Here is a 14,248-nt window from a genome sequence, read left to right on the forward strand (position 1 = left end):
AAATTGAGCAAGTTATGGTTATTTAAAAAGTACATGCCCATAGACACATAAAGTACAAGTACCAGACAGACCAAATAATAGGTGATCTATTCTACAACATTTCACTTATGTTCAGTAGAAAATAAACCGGCACCCAATTCATTGTGTACATTTCACTTCATTTCGGCTTGTAGATTTTTAACTTTGATTTTCAATAGTGTCCCTCTTTGACACAACAACCTTGTCCACAGAGAAGGAGATGGTTTGGCCCAATTTGGCCCCAATCAGTGGTTGCAGGTGTTTCCTGGCAAACCTATTTAAAGACCTGAACCTCTTTTAGATTGTTTTTGGATCCAGACTCCCAGAGCAGCAGAGCTACGGTGAGAGAAGAGCTACGGTGAGAGAGATTATTCTGATTTGTTTGTTATGGTTTTCTTAAATAACTAGTTTGTAGTTTGCCGTTTTTCTCCATACCACCCAAAGTGCACTAATGAACAAAACATGGACAGTGAAGGTGTGGTCATACTGTCACACACCATCTCTTCTGTCACATTCATCGGCTCAATGTAATTTATAATGACAACGTTTCGAGCCAAGGCTCTTATTCAAGTCAAAAACTATAGTTTTTGCCCCGATGTTGCCACGGTCAAAAGACTTGGCTAGAATGATTGTCATTAAATTACATTGGTGCTGCACACATTGGGTGTGCAGGTTTATTCTTGACATTTTGTGACATTAACAGTACACTATATATACCGCCATTTTAAATTATTTTTCCGAGCATATCCATTTAACTAAAAGTCAAGAATCCAAGCCAATAAAATATTAATTATGCAATAAAATATTAATTGTCTTTAAAAATACTTTGCTAAAGCAGGTATCCAAAGCCGCAAAAATAATCCACACACAATAGCATATTGTTCATGTTTCATATAGCTTACTGTACACAGTAAGTATGTCTATATAGTATATACTAGGGTTATAGTTATAGGCTACATACAAGTAGGCATATGGAAAATGCAACCTGCCTAGAATATATAATAAGTTATCTTTTAGGACAAGCAAACTCAAGAGTTTCATTAATGAGGTGAGAACGGCTGGTAGCCTGGCAGTGTTTTATTACATTGAAACCAATCCCACTCGGGTTGCTTTGCTCCACACCTTTTACCAGCTCCATTTACATGTAAGCCAGGGGACATTTTGACACTGGCGATCCCTGGGTCACGTTCTGTGCGAGGAACAAGAAATTCAAGTATCTGATACAAAATGTTGTTGGCGAATCACTGACCAATCTCATTAAATGCTCAAAAGAGAAGAAATGCCACTTATAAACTGTCAAAAGTAGCTCTCAATGTTTTTAGGAGACAGGAATTAAGAGACATATATATATTTTTTTAACAAAACTTCTAGTAAAGTTGTATTAATGATCCAAACATAAACTTCACACTATCATGCAACAAAATTATTTGCATTTGGTGCCTAAATATTTCCCGACCAATGGCAGTTTTTATAAATGAGACTATATTAGACTTTCAACTTTAAGCTGTTCTTGACCACGACACCATACTAGTCTATATGTTTTCATGAACAATGACACTATACTATGTGTGCCAAGCATCTTGGTGCATGCAATGCAGATGAACCAGTATGGCTGCATGACATTAGCATAGTTTCAAGAGTGTATAAGTTCCTGACTTTGTCGGTTTCCTCATTTGCTTCATCAGGTGCAGCAAGACAGACGGCAAGACAGACGGGGCTTTATCTTTGGCTCTCAAATCTGTAAGCCACAATGGCTTCTTACACGGCCTACAGTGGCTATGATGGTAAACCACCTCTAACGTATGCAGCCTCTTACTATGATGACAAAGCAGCCGATACTTACGCCGACTCTGTGTATGAGGAAAAGAAGAAAATCGAAAAGAGAAACCGTAAGGAGGCCATCTGCTGTGAATTGATTGCTTTGGTTATTGGCTTCATTGGACTTATTGGAGTGGCAGCTGTGACGGGGCTGCCAATGTGGAAGGTGACGGCCTTCATCGAGGAGAACATCATCGTGATGGAGACCCGCTGGGAGGGCTTATGGATGAACTGCTACAGACAGGCCAACATCAGGATGCAGTGCAAGGTGTACGACTCACTTCTGTTTCTGCCCGCTGACCTGCAAGCTGCCAGGGGTCTTATGTGCGCCTCTGTAGCCATCTCCGTCTTTGCCCTCATTACCTCTGCAGTGGGAATGAAATGCACAAAGGTGGTGGACCATCGAGCTAAAACCAAGCATGTGGTGCTGGTGGCCGGCGGCTGCCTGTGGCTCCTGGCCTGTATCACCTGTATGATCCCGGTCTCCTGGACAGGTCATGTCATCATCAGGGACTTCTACAACCCCTTGCTGATCGACGCCCAGCGCAGGGAGCTGGGAGAGGCCCTCTACATCGGCTGGTGTACCTCAGCTTTGCTTTTCACAGCTGGGGTGATCTTGTTGTGCCGCCATGCTCCTCACACCAATGAGAAAGATGAAAGGATTGTTGGAGCAAATGTCCCAGGAGCAAATCTCTATCAACCTGCATATGGTCAACCTGCATATGGATACCAACCATACACATACCAGCCTGCTTACACCTACCAGCCTGCCTACTCTGCACCCCCTCAGGGATCTGTAATTTACACACCCAACCAGTTCCAGTAGGGGAAATTGAAATCGGACAGTTTTGGACTTTCACTGTCCCGAGTGCATTTTTTTTGTCCCCCCCTTAATTATAGCAAAGATAATCAAGTAAATGGATTGGGTATTGCTGGAAATGCCCCAGGCTGTAATTTCTTTCAAGGAGAGCCAACTGTGTGGAATGTATGGGGGGGGTGCTTCGGGGGGGGGGGGGGGGGGGTGCTTCTGAATTAATTTTGTTAAATTCAGAAAAGCTTATATTTTAAATGATGGTTATCGGTTATTGTTAAATTGCATGAGATGAGAGAAACAGTGTTTTTATTATTGCTTTGAATGTACTTAGAATAATGATAATCAAATGCACTAGGCTTTATTCAGATTTTATATTGAGATCTCGCTATCATTGTAGAGAACAAACATGTGTACTTTTCCACAGCACTAGACTGAATATTAGGTCAAATGTGAGGTGAAATAAAAGTGCTATCTTGTTTCCCTATGATGTCAAAACATTTGTATTGTCTCCCTTTGTCACAAATGCAGCTGGACCAGTAAAACGAGACTTGGTTTTACTGGTTCCACTGAAAGCAAATCCAGTGCTACTGCGTCATTTTACGTACCCTATAATTTAAACATTTAGCAGATGCTATCCAGAGTCTCAAGGTCTGGACCTTACATGTGTCATTAACCCAAGTCGCTAAATGAAATGGTCACAAGTGGAATGAGAAAAATAGAACAATGCTAGTGTTAAAACTAGGAAAAAACATGCCAGACTTAAACTCCAGAAACTACAGCTGCCCACTTTAAAAGGGGGTTTAACTTTACCAAATCCCCTATACTATTATGGTGTCCCAAGTGAGATATAGTAGACTGGATAAAAAATATATTTCAATTCCACCTTTCTAGACTTGGAGGCCTATATTGTGATCTTGTTTCTATTTCCGACATATTTATAAAATTCCTGTGCTAAAAGATAATCTTGTTCAACACACAACAGAATATGGAAACGTTTTGGCATAACAAACTATCTCTTGTTTGTCACCGGTAGTAGTTTTGTTGTTGTTGTACATGTCAGGATGCAGGCTTTGCGTTGTAGAAAGAAGTAGGTATCTTGACTATCCAACTTGTTAAAAAAAAAGTGTACTAAAATCACTAAGTTCAATCTGAATTTAACAGCATTGTTCTATCTGCAACTTGGGAGCAACATTAATTTGGTTCCAGAATATAGGACTGGTTTGAGCAGTCCCCAACCATGTAAAATCCAAAATGGTCAGCTTTCTCAAAGATTATTTCAGGATGAAAAGGCTTCGACTAATATATATCAGTAAAGTATTGTGAGGAAATAAAGAAAATGATGTATTCAAACAAGTCTTATGAAACCCAAAATATGACCAAGACAAGGTATAAGTCACGATTTGGAATAACCTTAGATATACATACATCAAATGTATTATGTCTGCCACTAACTAAACGTAACCAACATCTATGCTTATGCTGCTCTGTTGTCCTATGGTTTGTATTAGAAGCATGGCTGCCACTGGTGCAATATATATATATATATAGGGGATGAGTGGTCAAATGTTATGTGTATTACAGCTAGAGGATCCCACTTAGTCATACTAATTGGGAGGCAGGGGATGAATATAAAACAAATGTCTGAGCGGTATATAAATGAGATGTTGGTGGCAGCAACTAGCATTATACACTACAATACACTAGCATTAGTTATACTGCCTTGTTAAACCTGAACCTAAAGTGGTTACAAGGAAAGATGAATGGATGGGGTAGATTCTGAAAAGTTGAGTTTTTATACTGTGGCAGAAAAGAGACGGTATGCATTCAGTTCTGATTGCAAGGAGGGAGCGGTGATCAGGGTATTTTAGGGAAGGTTTAAACTTACTTCCTCCTACGGAAGATGACTCATCTATAGTCATGGCCCAACAAGGAGCACAGACATGATAGACTCATACAACACTGATGGCAATATTGACACACACATTACATTCATGATGTGGAAGGGGAGTTGGCCTAGTAGGCCAGTCAATAGAAGCTAAAAAGGGACGTGACCCAAAATAAATTGCAATAGTAATCGTTCAAGGTTTTTTATGATCCTTAGGTTCATCCAAATAACATTACATTAAAATGTATTATATACATTTTTGATCATGGTAATTCAGTGGTTGAACGTTGGGGTACCATTGAAAACCAAAGGCAAAGATTTCACATTTGAATTATGCTTTAAGTACCATGGGACATATCAAACTAGGGTTATTCATGATTCTGAACCCATTCCAAGCATTAGTTTTGCGCAAAAAACGGCCATAGCCCAAATGAGATGACCTCATCACATTTGTGAAGATTAGTTTGTCACATGCTACTTAAAGTTTGAAAATGTTGCCTTATATAGGTTTTCAATGGTACCCCAACATTCAACCCCGGAATTTACCATGATCCAAAGTTTATATAATAATCAATTGTTAATGTTATTTGAATGACCCTAACGATCATAAAAAAAAACCTTGACTACCTAACCTTGAAATCCTCAGACGAGCCCTCCATCGTCACTTCCAATCATCCTGGTTCTCCATATATCTGGCCAGTTTGTTGGTACTTTGCACTCCTGCGTCTTTCTTGAGTACATGTATGTCAATGTGGGACTGGGACGTCCTCTTGATTGATGCCCAATTGCCCATGTGTTGGTTCCCACAGCACCAATTTGCTGGCTGGTAGTTCTTGATGTCTTTGGCAGTGTTCAGCTATTCTCCTGGCTGCTATTTTCTGGCTCACCCTAGGTATTCCCTCATACAGGATCTTGTACACTCTTGTACACTCTTGTTCAGGTCCAACTCAAATGTTTATCTAGCCTCCTGCCGCACGTAGCCAGCCTTCATCTGCCTTTGCGATGCATATTGCCCCATCGCTACGTGAGGCTAATGTTGACCTGCACACTATCCGTATGGATTCACTCTCATCTGTGTAAATATATCGATAAAGCAGTGCCCAATGCCCATGGTGCGATGAGAGTACAGTCAGTACTCCATTTTAACCATGATAGATTAATTGAAAACACCTGTTATTTTTTCTTTCTACTGATATTGTCCTATTAATACGTGAGGGGCCGTGTTTTCTCATTTACTGTTTTAATTTATGAATACTGTTTTTTGAAAAGAACGAGGAGGAGGAGTCTCCGGAGGAGACTAAACAAATCAAAAAGAATTATTAAAAATAACTGAAAACAGTAAATGAAAAAGGATGGACCCCTCATGTAGGCTATTAGAAGGACAATATCTCTCTATAACATATAGAGAGATTTCAGTCACCAGAAAAAAGGACAGGTATTTTTGATGAATCTATCATGGTTAAAATTAAGTTTGAAATTACAATGGGTTTGTATAGGAATGGGCGGGGCAGCTAAAACGAATATCAGATATCTAAATACTGAATGGAGCAACTTAAAAACTGTCTGGGGTGTTCACATAAGCCTGAGTAGACAATACAACGACCACATGGAAAGTGAAATATACCTTTTAGTCTTGTTGCCTAACCTTATATTCTTTCCAGTTATATCTAACCTTACAATGAATAATGACTAAAATCGTCTCAAGTCTAGTTGATGTGTAAATACGATAATCTAATATATTAGTGTGCTCATTGTACACAATCTAGGAGTGTAATTTGAGAACTGTGAATAAACAAAGTGGCAGCTTACTATAGCTCACATGGTAGGTGCACAAAGGGAAAGAAGAGTCCTGGAGGGTTCTGTTTCATAGCAACAGGTCAGAGTTCCCACCCTCCCATTATGGTGTTTCTTCCTCAGGGAGGAGGCAAATACAGGTGCATACAACAACAGTGCCTCTTCCACTGGGATGCATAGAGTGAACCTGCTTCCCCCTCTGAGCAGTCACCATTCAGATACCACTGTGTCTCTGAACCTGGAGCAATAAGAGGAAAAAGACGATGGCTAACTCAACACTGGAGGTAATTGCTCTTTTACTGACCTTGATTGGACTTATTGGAGCTGCTGCAAGCACTGGGATGCCAATGTGGCGTGTCACAGCTTTCATCGGGGAGAACATCATTGTGTTTGAGACCCGCTACGAGGGGCTTTGGATGAACTGTTTTAGACAAGCAGATATCAGGATGCAATGCAAGGTGTACGACTCTCTCCTGGCCCTGTCCTCTGACCTGCAGTGTGCCAGGGGTCTAATGTGCTGCTCTCTGGCACTGGCCGGACTGGGTCTGATGATCAGTATGGTGGGGATGCAGTGCACCTCCTGCATCCAAAATAACGACAAGGTCAAGCGCATAGTCCTCGTCATTGCCGGGAGCATGATCATCATGGCTTGCATCTGTGTCATTATCCCAGTGTCCTGGACAGGCCATGTCATTATCAGGGACTTCTACAACCCCCTGCTGATTGACGCCCAACGGAGGGAGCTGGGAGAGGCTCTCTACATCGGTTGGGTGGCCTCTGCTTTCCTGTTCGCTGGAGGTTGCATGTTTACCTGCTGCAATTTGCAGGGTGAGGACAAGGCCTCAGACAGATATATGTACTCCAGGAACTCCCAGTATATGGCCTATCCGCAACATCCCCATTATCCCCAGCATCCCCTTCACCCCCAGCAGCTGGTGATGCCTCCCCAGCCACAGCCACAGCCTCTTCTCTCCAGACATCCCTCCAACCAGAGCTACAACTACAGCCACTACAGCCACCACTCCAGATACCCCTCTGTACGCAGCGCTGTGGCCATTCTCTGAGCACTAAGGACTTACTGAGGTAATGATCAGCTCGGTTATGCTCAAACGGAACACAAGGAACTTTAAAAGACATTTTTTTGTAAGACTTGACTGTGTACATTTCAAAAGTCAAAACAGGCATTTCAGTATAGAGATGAAACATTTAGAAAAAGCGTCTTTAAGTTCAATGACTAGATTTACAAGACAGAGTTAATGTAGGATATAAAGATTTGTTTTCTATGCTTATGAATGTACTTTGTTAATTGTTGTTGAAGAGCACTAGTGGGAATCTTTGGCTGCATTATGATTATAATTGTTTTGGAGCCTAGTGAAAGGCTAAATACACATTTTACTTTTGTGTTTATTGTAACATTTCATGTGGTTTTTGTCACCTGTTAATGATGGCAGTGGTCCATAGCAGTGACTGAATATACTGCACATTTATGTATAAAGTACAAAGTACTTGCGTTCATTGTTGAATTTCTATTTGTAACAGATATTTGCTACACTGTGTATCCAAAATGATCTGTTTCAGACACAATTCACATCAGAATACTTTATCATCAGGAAGCAAATTTCTTTTAGTTATTATATTATTATAATATAGTTCCCCAGACACCAACGAACTGCATCGTCTTGGTTTCAGTTCCCATGTAGCCAAGGTACTGTAATCTTTTGATATAATCCCTTTTCCCTTTTCCCTGTCTATCTCCACTGCAATAAATTGCTAAAATTGATACTGGGAAGTCCATTGTTTAAGATCAAGATGTGTCCTCTTAACACACACAAATTAATATTCTAACAAAAGTGTATACCACATTAATAGTTTAATATCAAGGCATGACAATAAAACAAACATTTAATAGGATATTCTTTCTTTCACCCACGGGTTTATATTACAAATAATTTGTCAGATAAGACATAATGTTGCTCTTTTTTGTTCTTTTCTTTTTACTATTCTAGGTCTACTGGTGTCTGAGTGCTCTTAAAATATGATGCAATTGAAGCAAATGTCTATGTAAACATGAAACAAAGACTGCTTGTTTAAGGTGTAGGCCATAACATCGCCATAGGGCTTAGCTTCAGTGCAAACAGAAAACGAATCCTCCCAGCATGATCATGTGACATCATTTGCAAGTCACTTTGAATGATTGAGACACATGGGCTGTGGATCAAAACTGATTGTCTGTCTCACCAATCTGAGAACCCATCGTCAAAAAAAGGAAAAACAGAGCCCTATTTTCCTTTATTGGCGGAGTCAACACATATTTCTATTCACTAAAATATTTTGTATACGTGACATTAGTTTAATAGAGAAAATCCACTTAATGTCTTTCTAGTTAAGTATACAGAAATGGCATTACAATAATATTTTGTGATGCAATGTATAAGATATTTTCAATTGTGCATTTTAAAGCTCACACTCGTTTCTGCCCCTTGACCTTAAAAAAGTCCATAGAGATGGCTGCCAAATGACATCACGGGTGAATGCTGAAGGATGTTGCGTTGCAAACTTGCAAAGACGCAATGTTGCAAAGACGCAATGATGCATAGCATAGCTCAATTCACAGCGTGTCTTTGCATCGTTCCATCTGCCCGTATGAACGCAACATCATAAGACAAACATTACAAGTCCATAGACTTGGCTGCCACATGACATCATGTCTGAAAGCCAGACGTTGGAGTGGCTAGCTAAGATAGATAGATAGATAGATAGATAGATAGATAGATAGATAGATAGATAGATAGATAGATAGATAGATAGATAGATAGATAGATAGATAGATAGATAGATAGATAGATAGATAGATAGATAGATAGATAGATATAGTAGTAGTACTACAGCAACACACTTGCATAGTAACCTCGTGCCACCAGTCTTTCCACCTCGGAAAGCCTGCATAGTAACAATGTGTGTGTGTGTGTGTGTGTGTGTGTGTGTGTGTGTGTGTGTGTGTGTGTGTGTGTGTGTGTGTGTGCGTGCGTGTGTGTGCTTGGCTTCACCAAGTTCCTCTCTGCTCTCTTGTGGAGAAGAGTAGTACTACAGCTATTCTTGTAGGTATCATTGATTTACATTGGAAAGAAAGAGTTGATGCACAAAGTTCCAACACAATTGGCCAGCAGTGTGTCAGCAGTTCATGCTTGTTAATGTGACAAGTACTGCATTTATACATTTACAGTTTTAGTTTTTTATAGCTTCATGTTATATTGATAGGGGTAATTGTGAAAAGCATGAAGGACTCATAAATGAAAGACCTGATGTCTGTGATACTGGAGGTTTGGCCCCTATGGCCACAGAAACCATAAACACAAAATAAGCAGTGGTCCTCCTTACCCTCATTGCTCCCAGCTAACCAGGTGATCACAAAGCATCACTCCCATAACAAACACTTGCATACCATACACACTATTCTAGTTCAGACAGGATCCCTGATTGCTGTGTACAACTATTGTGAGACCATTTCTGTTGTGATACAGTCTTACACTGAAAGGATCTTACACTGAGATGCCTCCGTTTTAACTTGGATTCTAACGTCTTTGGATATAAGTTATACACGGCACAATAATGGTTCAAGGGATTACGGAGATAGCTGCCATTTGCGTTGGCCTGGTTGGGCTAATAGGAGCTGCTGCATCCACTGGCTTGCCGATGTGGAAGGTGACAGCTTTCATCGGGGAGAACATCATCGTGATGGAGACCCGCTGGGAGGGCTTGTGGATGAACTGCTACAGACAGGCCAACATCAGGATGCAGTGCAAGGTGTACGACTCCCTGCTGTTTCTGCCCGCTGACCTGCAAGCTGCCAGGGGTCTGATGTGCTGCTCTCTGGCCCTGTCAGGGATAGGGCTCCTAGTAGCGCTGTTTGGGATGCGCTGCACATCATGCATTCAGGGAAATGCACGTGTGAAGGTCATCATCCTAATGGTGGCAGGTGGTATGCAGTTCCTGGCCTCTATCTGTGTGTTTATTCCTGTGTCCTGGACAGGCCATGTCATCATTAGAGACTTCTACAATCCTCTGCTCATCGACGCCCAGCGAAGGGAGTTGGGAGATGCTCTCTACATTGGGTGGATGACCGGTGCTGTTCTCTTCGCCTCGGCCGTGTTGTTTGTCTGCCGCCGTGTGCCCTCAAACAAAGGTTCATTTGATGTATACCATCCAGCCAACATGAATGGATACAAACCAGCACTGATGAGATACCATCCCATTTCAAGTGTTCCCAGCATGAGGACAGATTTGGGCCTGCCGAACAACAGCTTTGTTGGACACCACCTAGTCCCTTTCATGCCAGTTCCTCCAGTGACAAGTGATGGATTAGTCATCAATCCGCCTGTAGTCTATAACCCAGGCATGGTTCAAAACGGAACAAATGTGGGTCGACTGCAGCGCTCTACTCAGAGCTCTAACTTTGGCGGAAACCTGTCAACACCGGGAAACTCTTTGTATTCAAGTCAACAGACCACTCCATATCATTCCTCAATTTATACAGGCAATCCCTCCTTGTCCTATGCTTCCAGCTACTATCCAGTTCCACACAATCCTGTTTTCATAGGATACAGTAAATCAGTAGTTGGACCACAGTCTCACAGTGGCAGCAGTGCCGGCATGTACATCTAAGAAAATGGGAGGTATATATTTTTTAATTGACCTTAATCAGCATCAAAGACTGCTTTTATCTAGAATCATCAAAAGTCTTTTTGACATATTAATATCATAATGTTTCAAACACTGGATCGAGTCCAGACCAAAGTCTGTATGTCCTGCACCATGGGGGGTGGAAAAAGGTGAAAACATGATTTAATTTACTTAACAAACTAAAATAATGTGAATGTTATTATGTATCTTTAGTTTATAATAACATAATCAGGTGTAAAAGATTGAAACTGTCCTAATATGTGCTTCTTTTTTATGTATGCTCGGCTAGACTACTGTTGTCAATGTAAACAGCGTGACAATGAATAGACCCTATTTTAGCTAGAATTGGTAGGCCTATGTGTCTGCCCTGCCTGCATACATTCTCTCCCATAGATACAGGTGCACCGTGCATGCCATGGATTTGATGGATACAAGCTGTGTGTGTGGCCTATAGTTCCCCAGTAATAACAATGGACTGCTAAAACACGTATTGTAAAAAATATATTTAGATGATAACACGAAGGACTGAAGTAAAAGAATAGGCCTATAGTTCAACATCCATGACTGAATCTTTGGCCATCACCCGGTTCCATTCCACAGCCATTATTCACCACTAGGTGGCACCACAGAACACGTGAGGGATCATTCTGTCCTGATTCCTGAACTATCCTGAACTATAAATCCTGAACAGACCGTGGTCTCGGGTTACAGGTTCCCTGCATTTAGATGACGCTCTCAAAACCCTTTTACAATTACATGATTCTATTTCTAACTCTAACATATCGAGGCCTATTATTTTTTTATATAATAAAGTTTGTGTATCTAAATCATTGGAAGATGTGTTGTTGTTGTTGTTGTTGTTTACAGCTTAAAGGAGCTCAAAACAAGTTAACTTGAATCCTTTTATGCCAAGTGTATTCTGTAGTGTAGGCTACTCGTTGTTGTTTGCATTTCTGTCCAATCAATCAATCAATCAATCAATCAATCAATCAATCAATCAATCAATCAATCAATCAATCAATCAAGCAATCAATCAATCAATCAATCAATCAATCAATCAATCAATCAATCAATCACATTTAGGCAGGCTAGTTGTTATGGTAGGACGACAAATATAGTAGACCTAGGCCTATATCTAAATAATCTAATTCATGCTCGCGGCAGATTAGTTGGGTGTAAGTGTCATGGTCACCCCTCACCCACAGTGACCAGTTTGAAGATTAGGCCACATGATCTGCGTTTCCATCAGGACTGGATCTGGATCAGGTGTGGATTTGCTGGGTCTACTCTGGAGCAAAGATTTAAGACACTGTGGAGGTCGAATGTTGTCAGATTTGAAGTTAATCTTCAGGACGCAACCGACGCATGCACGGATGTGGATCAGCTGTGTGGCTAGACTAGACTAGAGGGACGCGCACGCTGGCCTGGTCTTTAGATGTAGAGTAGAATATATAGATATTAAAGTATACGGAGTACTGATGGGGGCATCACGGATTCGGTACACTGAATTTGGGAGGCGATAACCGCTGTAGGAGTTTAGAATGGAAAAAACTGGAGTTATCACCAATTGCAAGTAGCCTAGAGTGTTTTTCCTTTTTCTTACAATGTGTGAGAGGAAGATGTGGGTTGGAATTGGATGCCATGCATACTTTCGTTGTGGATACAAGAACTGACAGGCTATCAGCATGGATTTTAAAAGGGGGAAATAATATCAATGCTAAATTCGACTCTGGAGCGATAGCTTACCATGGAGAAAAGGAAAGGACTGTTATTGTGGCTGCTATACTTCACGGCGGAGTTTTGTCTCAGTTCGCAGCAAGTCCTTAGAATAGGTAAGTGGAACTGACTTGTCTTAAGGATTTTATTTAAAGGTTGACTATCATCATGGAGGCAAGGTTTTTATATTGGAAGTTCTTTTTTTTAATTAAATAAATAATTCGTTTTCGAATCAGAATTTCTAAATTATGATTGGATACAGCTCTTGCATGGTCAAGTGTACACATAATTAGAAAGAGATTTCTCTCTCTCTCTCTCTCTCTCGCTCTCTCTCTCTTAATCAGGGCAAATATTCTAAATTAATTAGGCCTATTATGATTGCATACAACACTGGCACTTTAATTGTCAAGTGTCCACATAGACTAGTGTTTTCTTCTATTTAGGCTGTTCCTTTTTCATCAGGTCTGTTTTTTCACTCAGTCTGTGTTTTTCATTCGCAAAGGTTACACACAGGTAAAGGAGGCCACTACAATAAATGACCTCAAAAGGGTTGCACAGAGGTTTTGGCACATCAAACAACATCTGGGACTGGGTGGAGAAAAGTGGTAAAAATGTGGTCCTGATGAAAGTCAAAGTGAGATTGAATGCACAATTTGTCCCCATAGGCTACATGTGACGTTTGATCAATAATGGCCAACATTTGTATTTTGATTATGATTATACTGTATCATGTATGTGCATTTTCAATTAGGTGGATGTCAGGTAAACTAGGACCTGGTAAAACAGAGAGAAGCGGGTCTTGGTATGTTTTAACTTCTGTAATTTATAAAGAAGTGCACTTTACAAAACACATGACATGTCAATAGGCCTACAGAAATAGTGCAGAGATCTGTGATGATAACTTGTATCAATCATTGGAGTGAGTGGTATAGATTTTTCAGTTGAGGATTGCAGTGATCACACAAATGTCAGACTCCCTGCCAGGATTATAGTGGCCATGGGCAACAGAGCATAATCACACAGTCAAATCCTCAGTATTAATTTATCCACTTGAAACTCTTATTATTGTAGAAATACATTAACACACAGAATGTTACAGTATTGGCCTCTTTTTCTCAAGGTAAAACAAAAAAAGTCAGCACCACCTCTTCTCTTGCCATTACATAACTTTGAAAGCTAATAGGCCAGATTATACTGCATAATCTTTCTGAATCACTCTCTGATGCCACCTAATCTTTGTTGTCATTTTCTTCCTGATCCTCAAACTCATAATCTCTCCCATATGGTATGTGTGACTCTTGCTCAATTAATAATTCTCTCTCTTGGCAAGCATTGGCATCAGATTGTGACTGGCATTTTTCACCCACACCTTTCACTGGGTCTGGTAATAATGGTAATCCTCCACGGTTCCACCCTCAAGCCCTCAAAGATATATAGCAGAAATTCTCTTCAGCATATACATTCATGCAGCAAGAGAGGAGAGCACAAATATGTATAAGTAAAATCCTTATTGTTAATTTAAC

General features: G+C 40.5%; 4 protein-coding genes across 4 annotated transcripts in view; all 4 read left to right on the top strand.

The window, feature by feature from the left end:
* The first annotated feature begins 1,724 nt into the window (after positions 1–1,724).
* Positions 1,725–2,792, top strand: LOC310864812 (claudin-8-like). The gene has a single exon (XM_083773601.1). The coding sequence runs from the start codon at positions 1,769–1,771 to the stop codon at positions 2,660–2,662; it is 894 nt and encodes a 297-aa protein (XP_083629727.1). The 5' UTR covers positions 1,725–1,768; the 3' UTR covers positions 2,663–2,792.
* Positions 2,793–6,521: 3,729 nt separating this feature from the next.
* Positions 6,522–8,184, top strand: cldn8.1 (claudin 8.1). Its single transcript, XM_083772893.1, has one exon. It carries the CDS (start codon positions 6,593–6,595, stop codon positions 7,391–7,393), a length of 801 nt encoding a protein of 266 aa, XP_083629019.1. The 5' UTR covers positions 6,522–6,592; the 3' UTR covers positions 7,394–8,184.
* A 1,655-nt stretch (positions 8,185–9,839) lies between these two features.
* Positions 9,840–11,267, top strand: LOC310864265 (claudin-8-like). Its single transcript, XM_083772892.1, has one exon. The coding sequence runs from the start codon at positions 9,939–9,941 to the stop codon at positions 10,989–10,991; it is 1,053 nt and encodes a 350-aa protein (XP_083629018.1). The 5' UTR covers positions 9,840–9,938; the 3' UTR covers positions 10,992–11,267.
* A 1,209-nt stretch (positions 11,268–12,476) lies between these two features.
* The window catches only part of LOC310864381 (glutamate receptor ionotropic, kainate 1), a 28,655-nt gene continuing 26,883 nt past the window's right edge, over positions 12,477–14,248 (top strand). The window contains exon 1 of the mRNA XM_083773063.1: positions 12,477–12,841. Within this exon, the coding sequence (XP_083629189.1) occupies positions 12,757–12,841 (85 nt within the window). The 5' untranslated portion in view covers positions 12,477–12,756. The remainder of the gene's footprint in view (positions 12,842–14,248) is intronic.

This window comes from Protomyctophum parallelum (genome assembly GCF_964188405.1).
Source record: "Protomyctophum parallelum genome assembly, chromosome: 9".
NCBI lineage: Eukaryota > Metazoa > Chordata > Actinopteri > Myctophiformes > Myctophidae > Protomyctophum > Protomyctophum parallelum.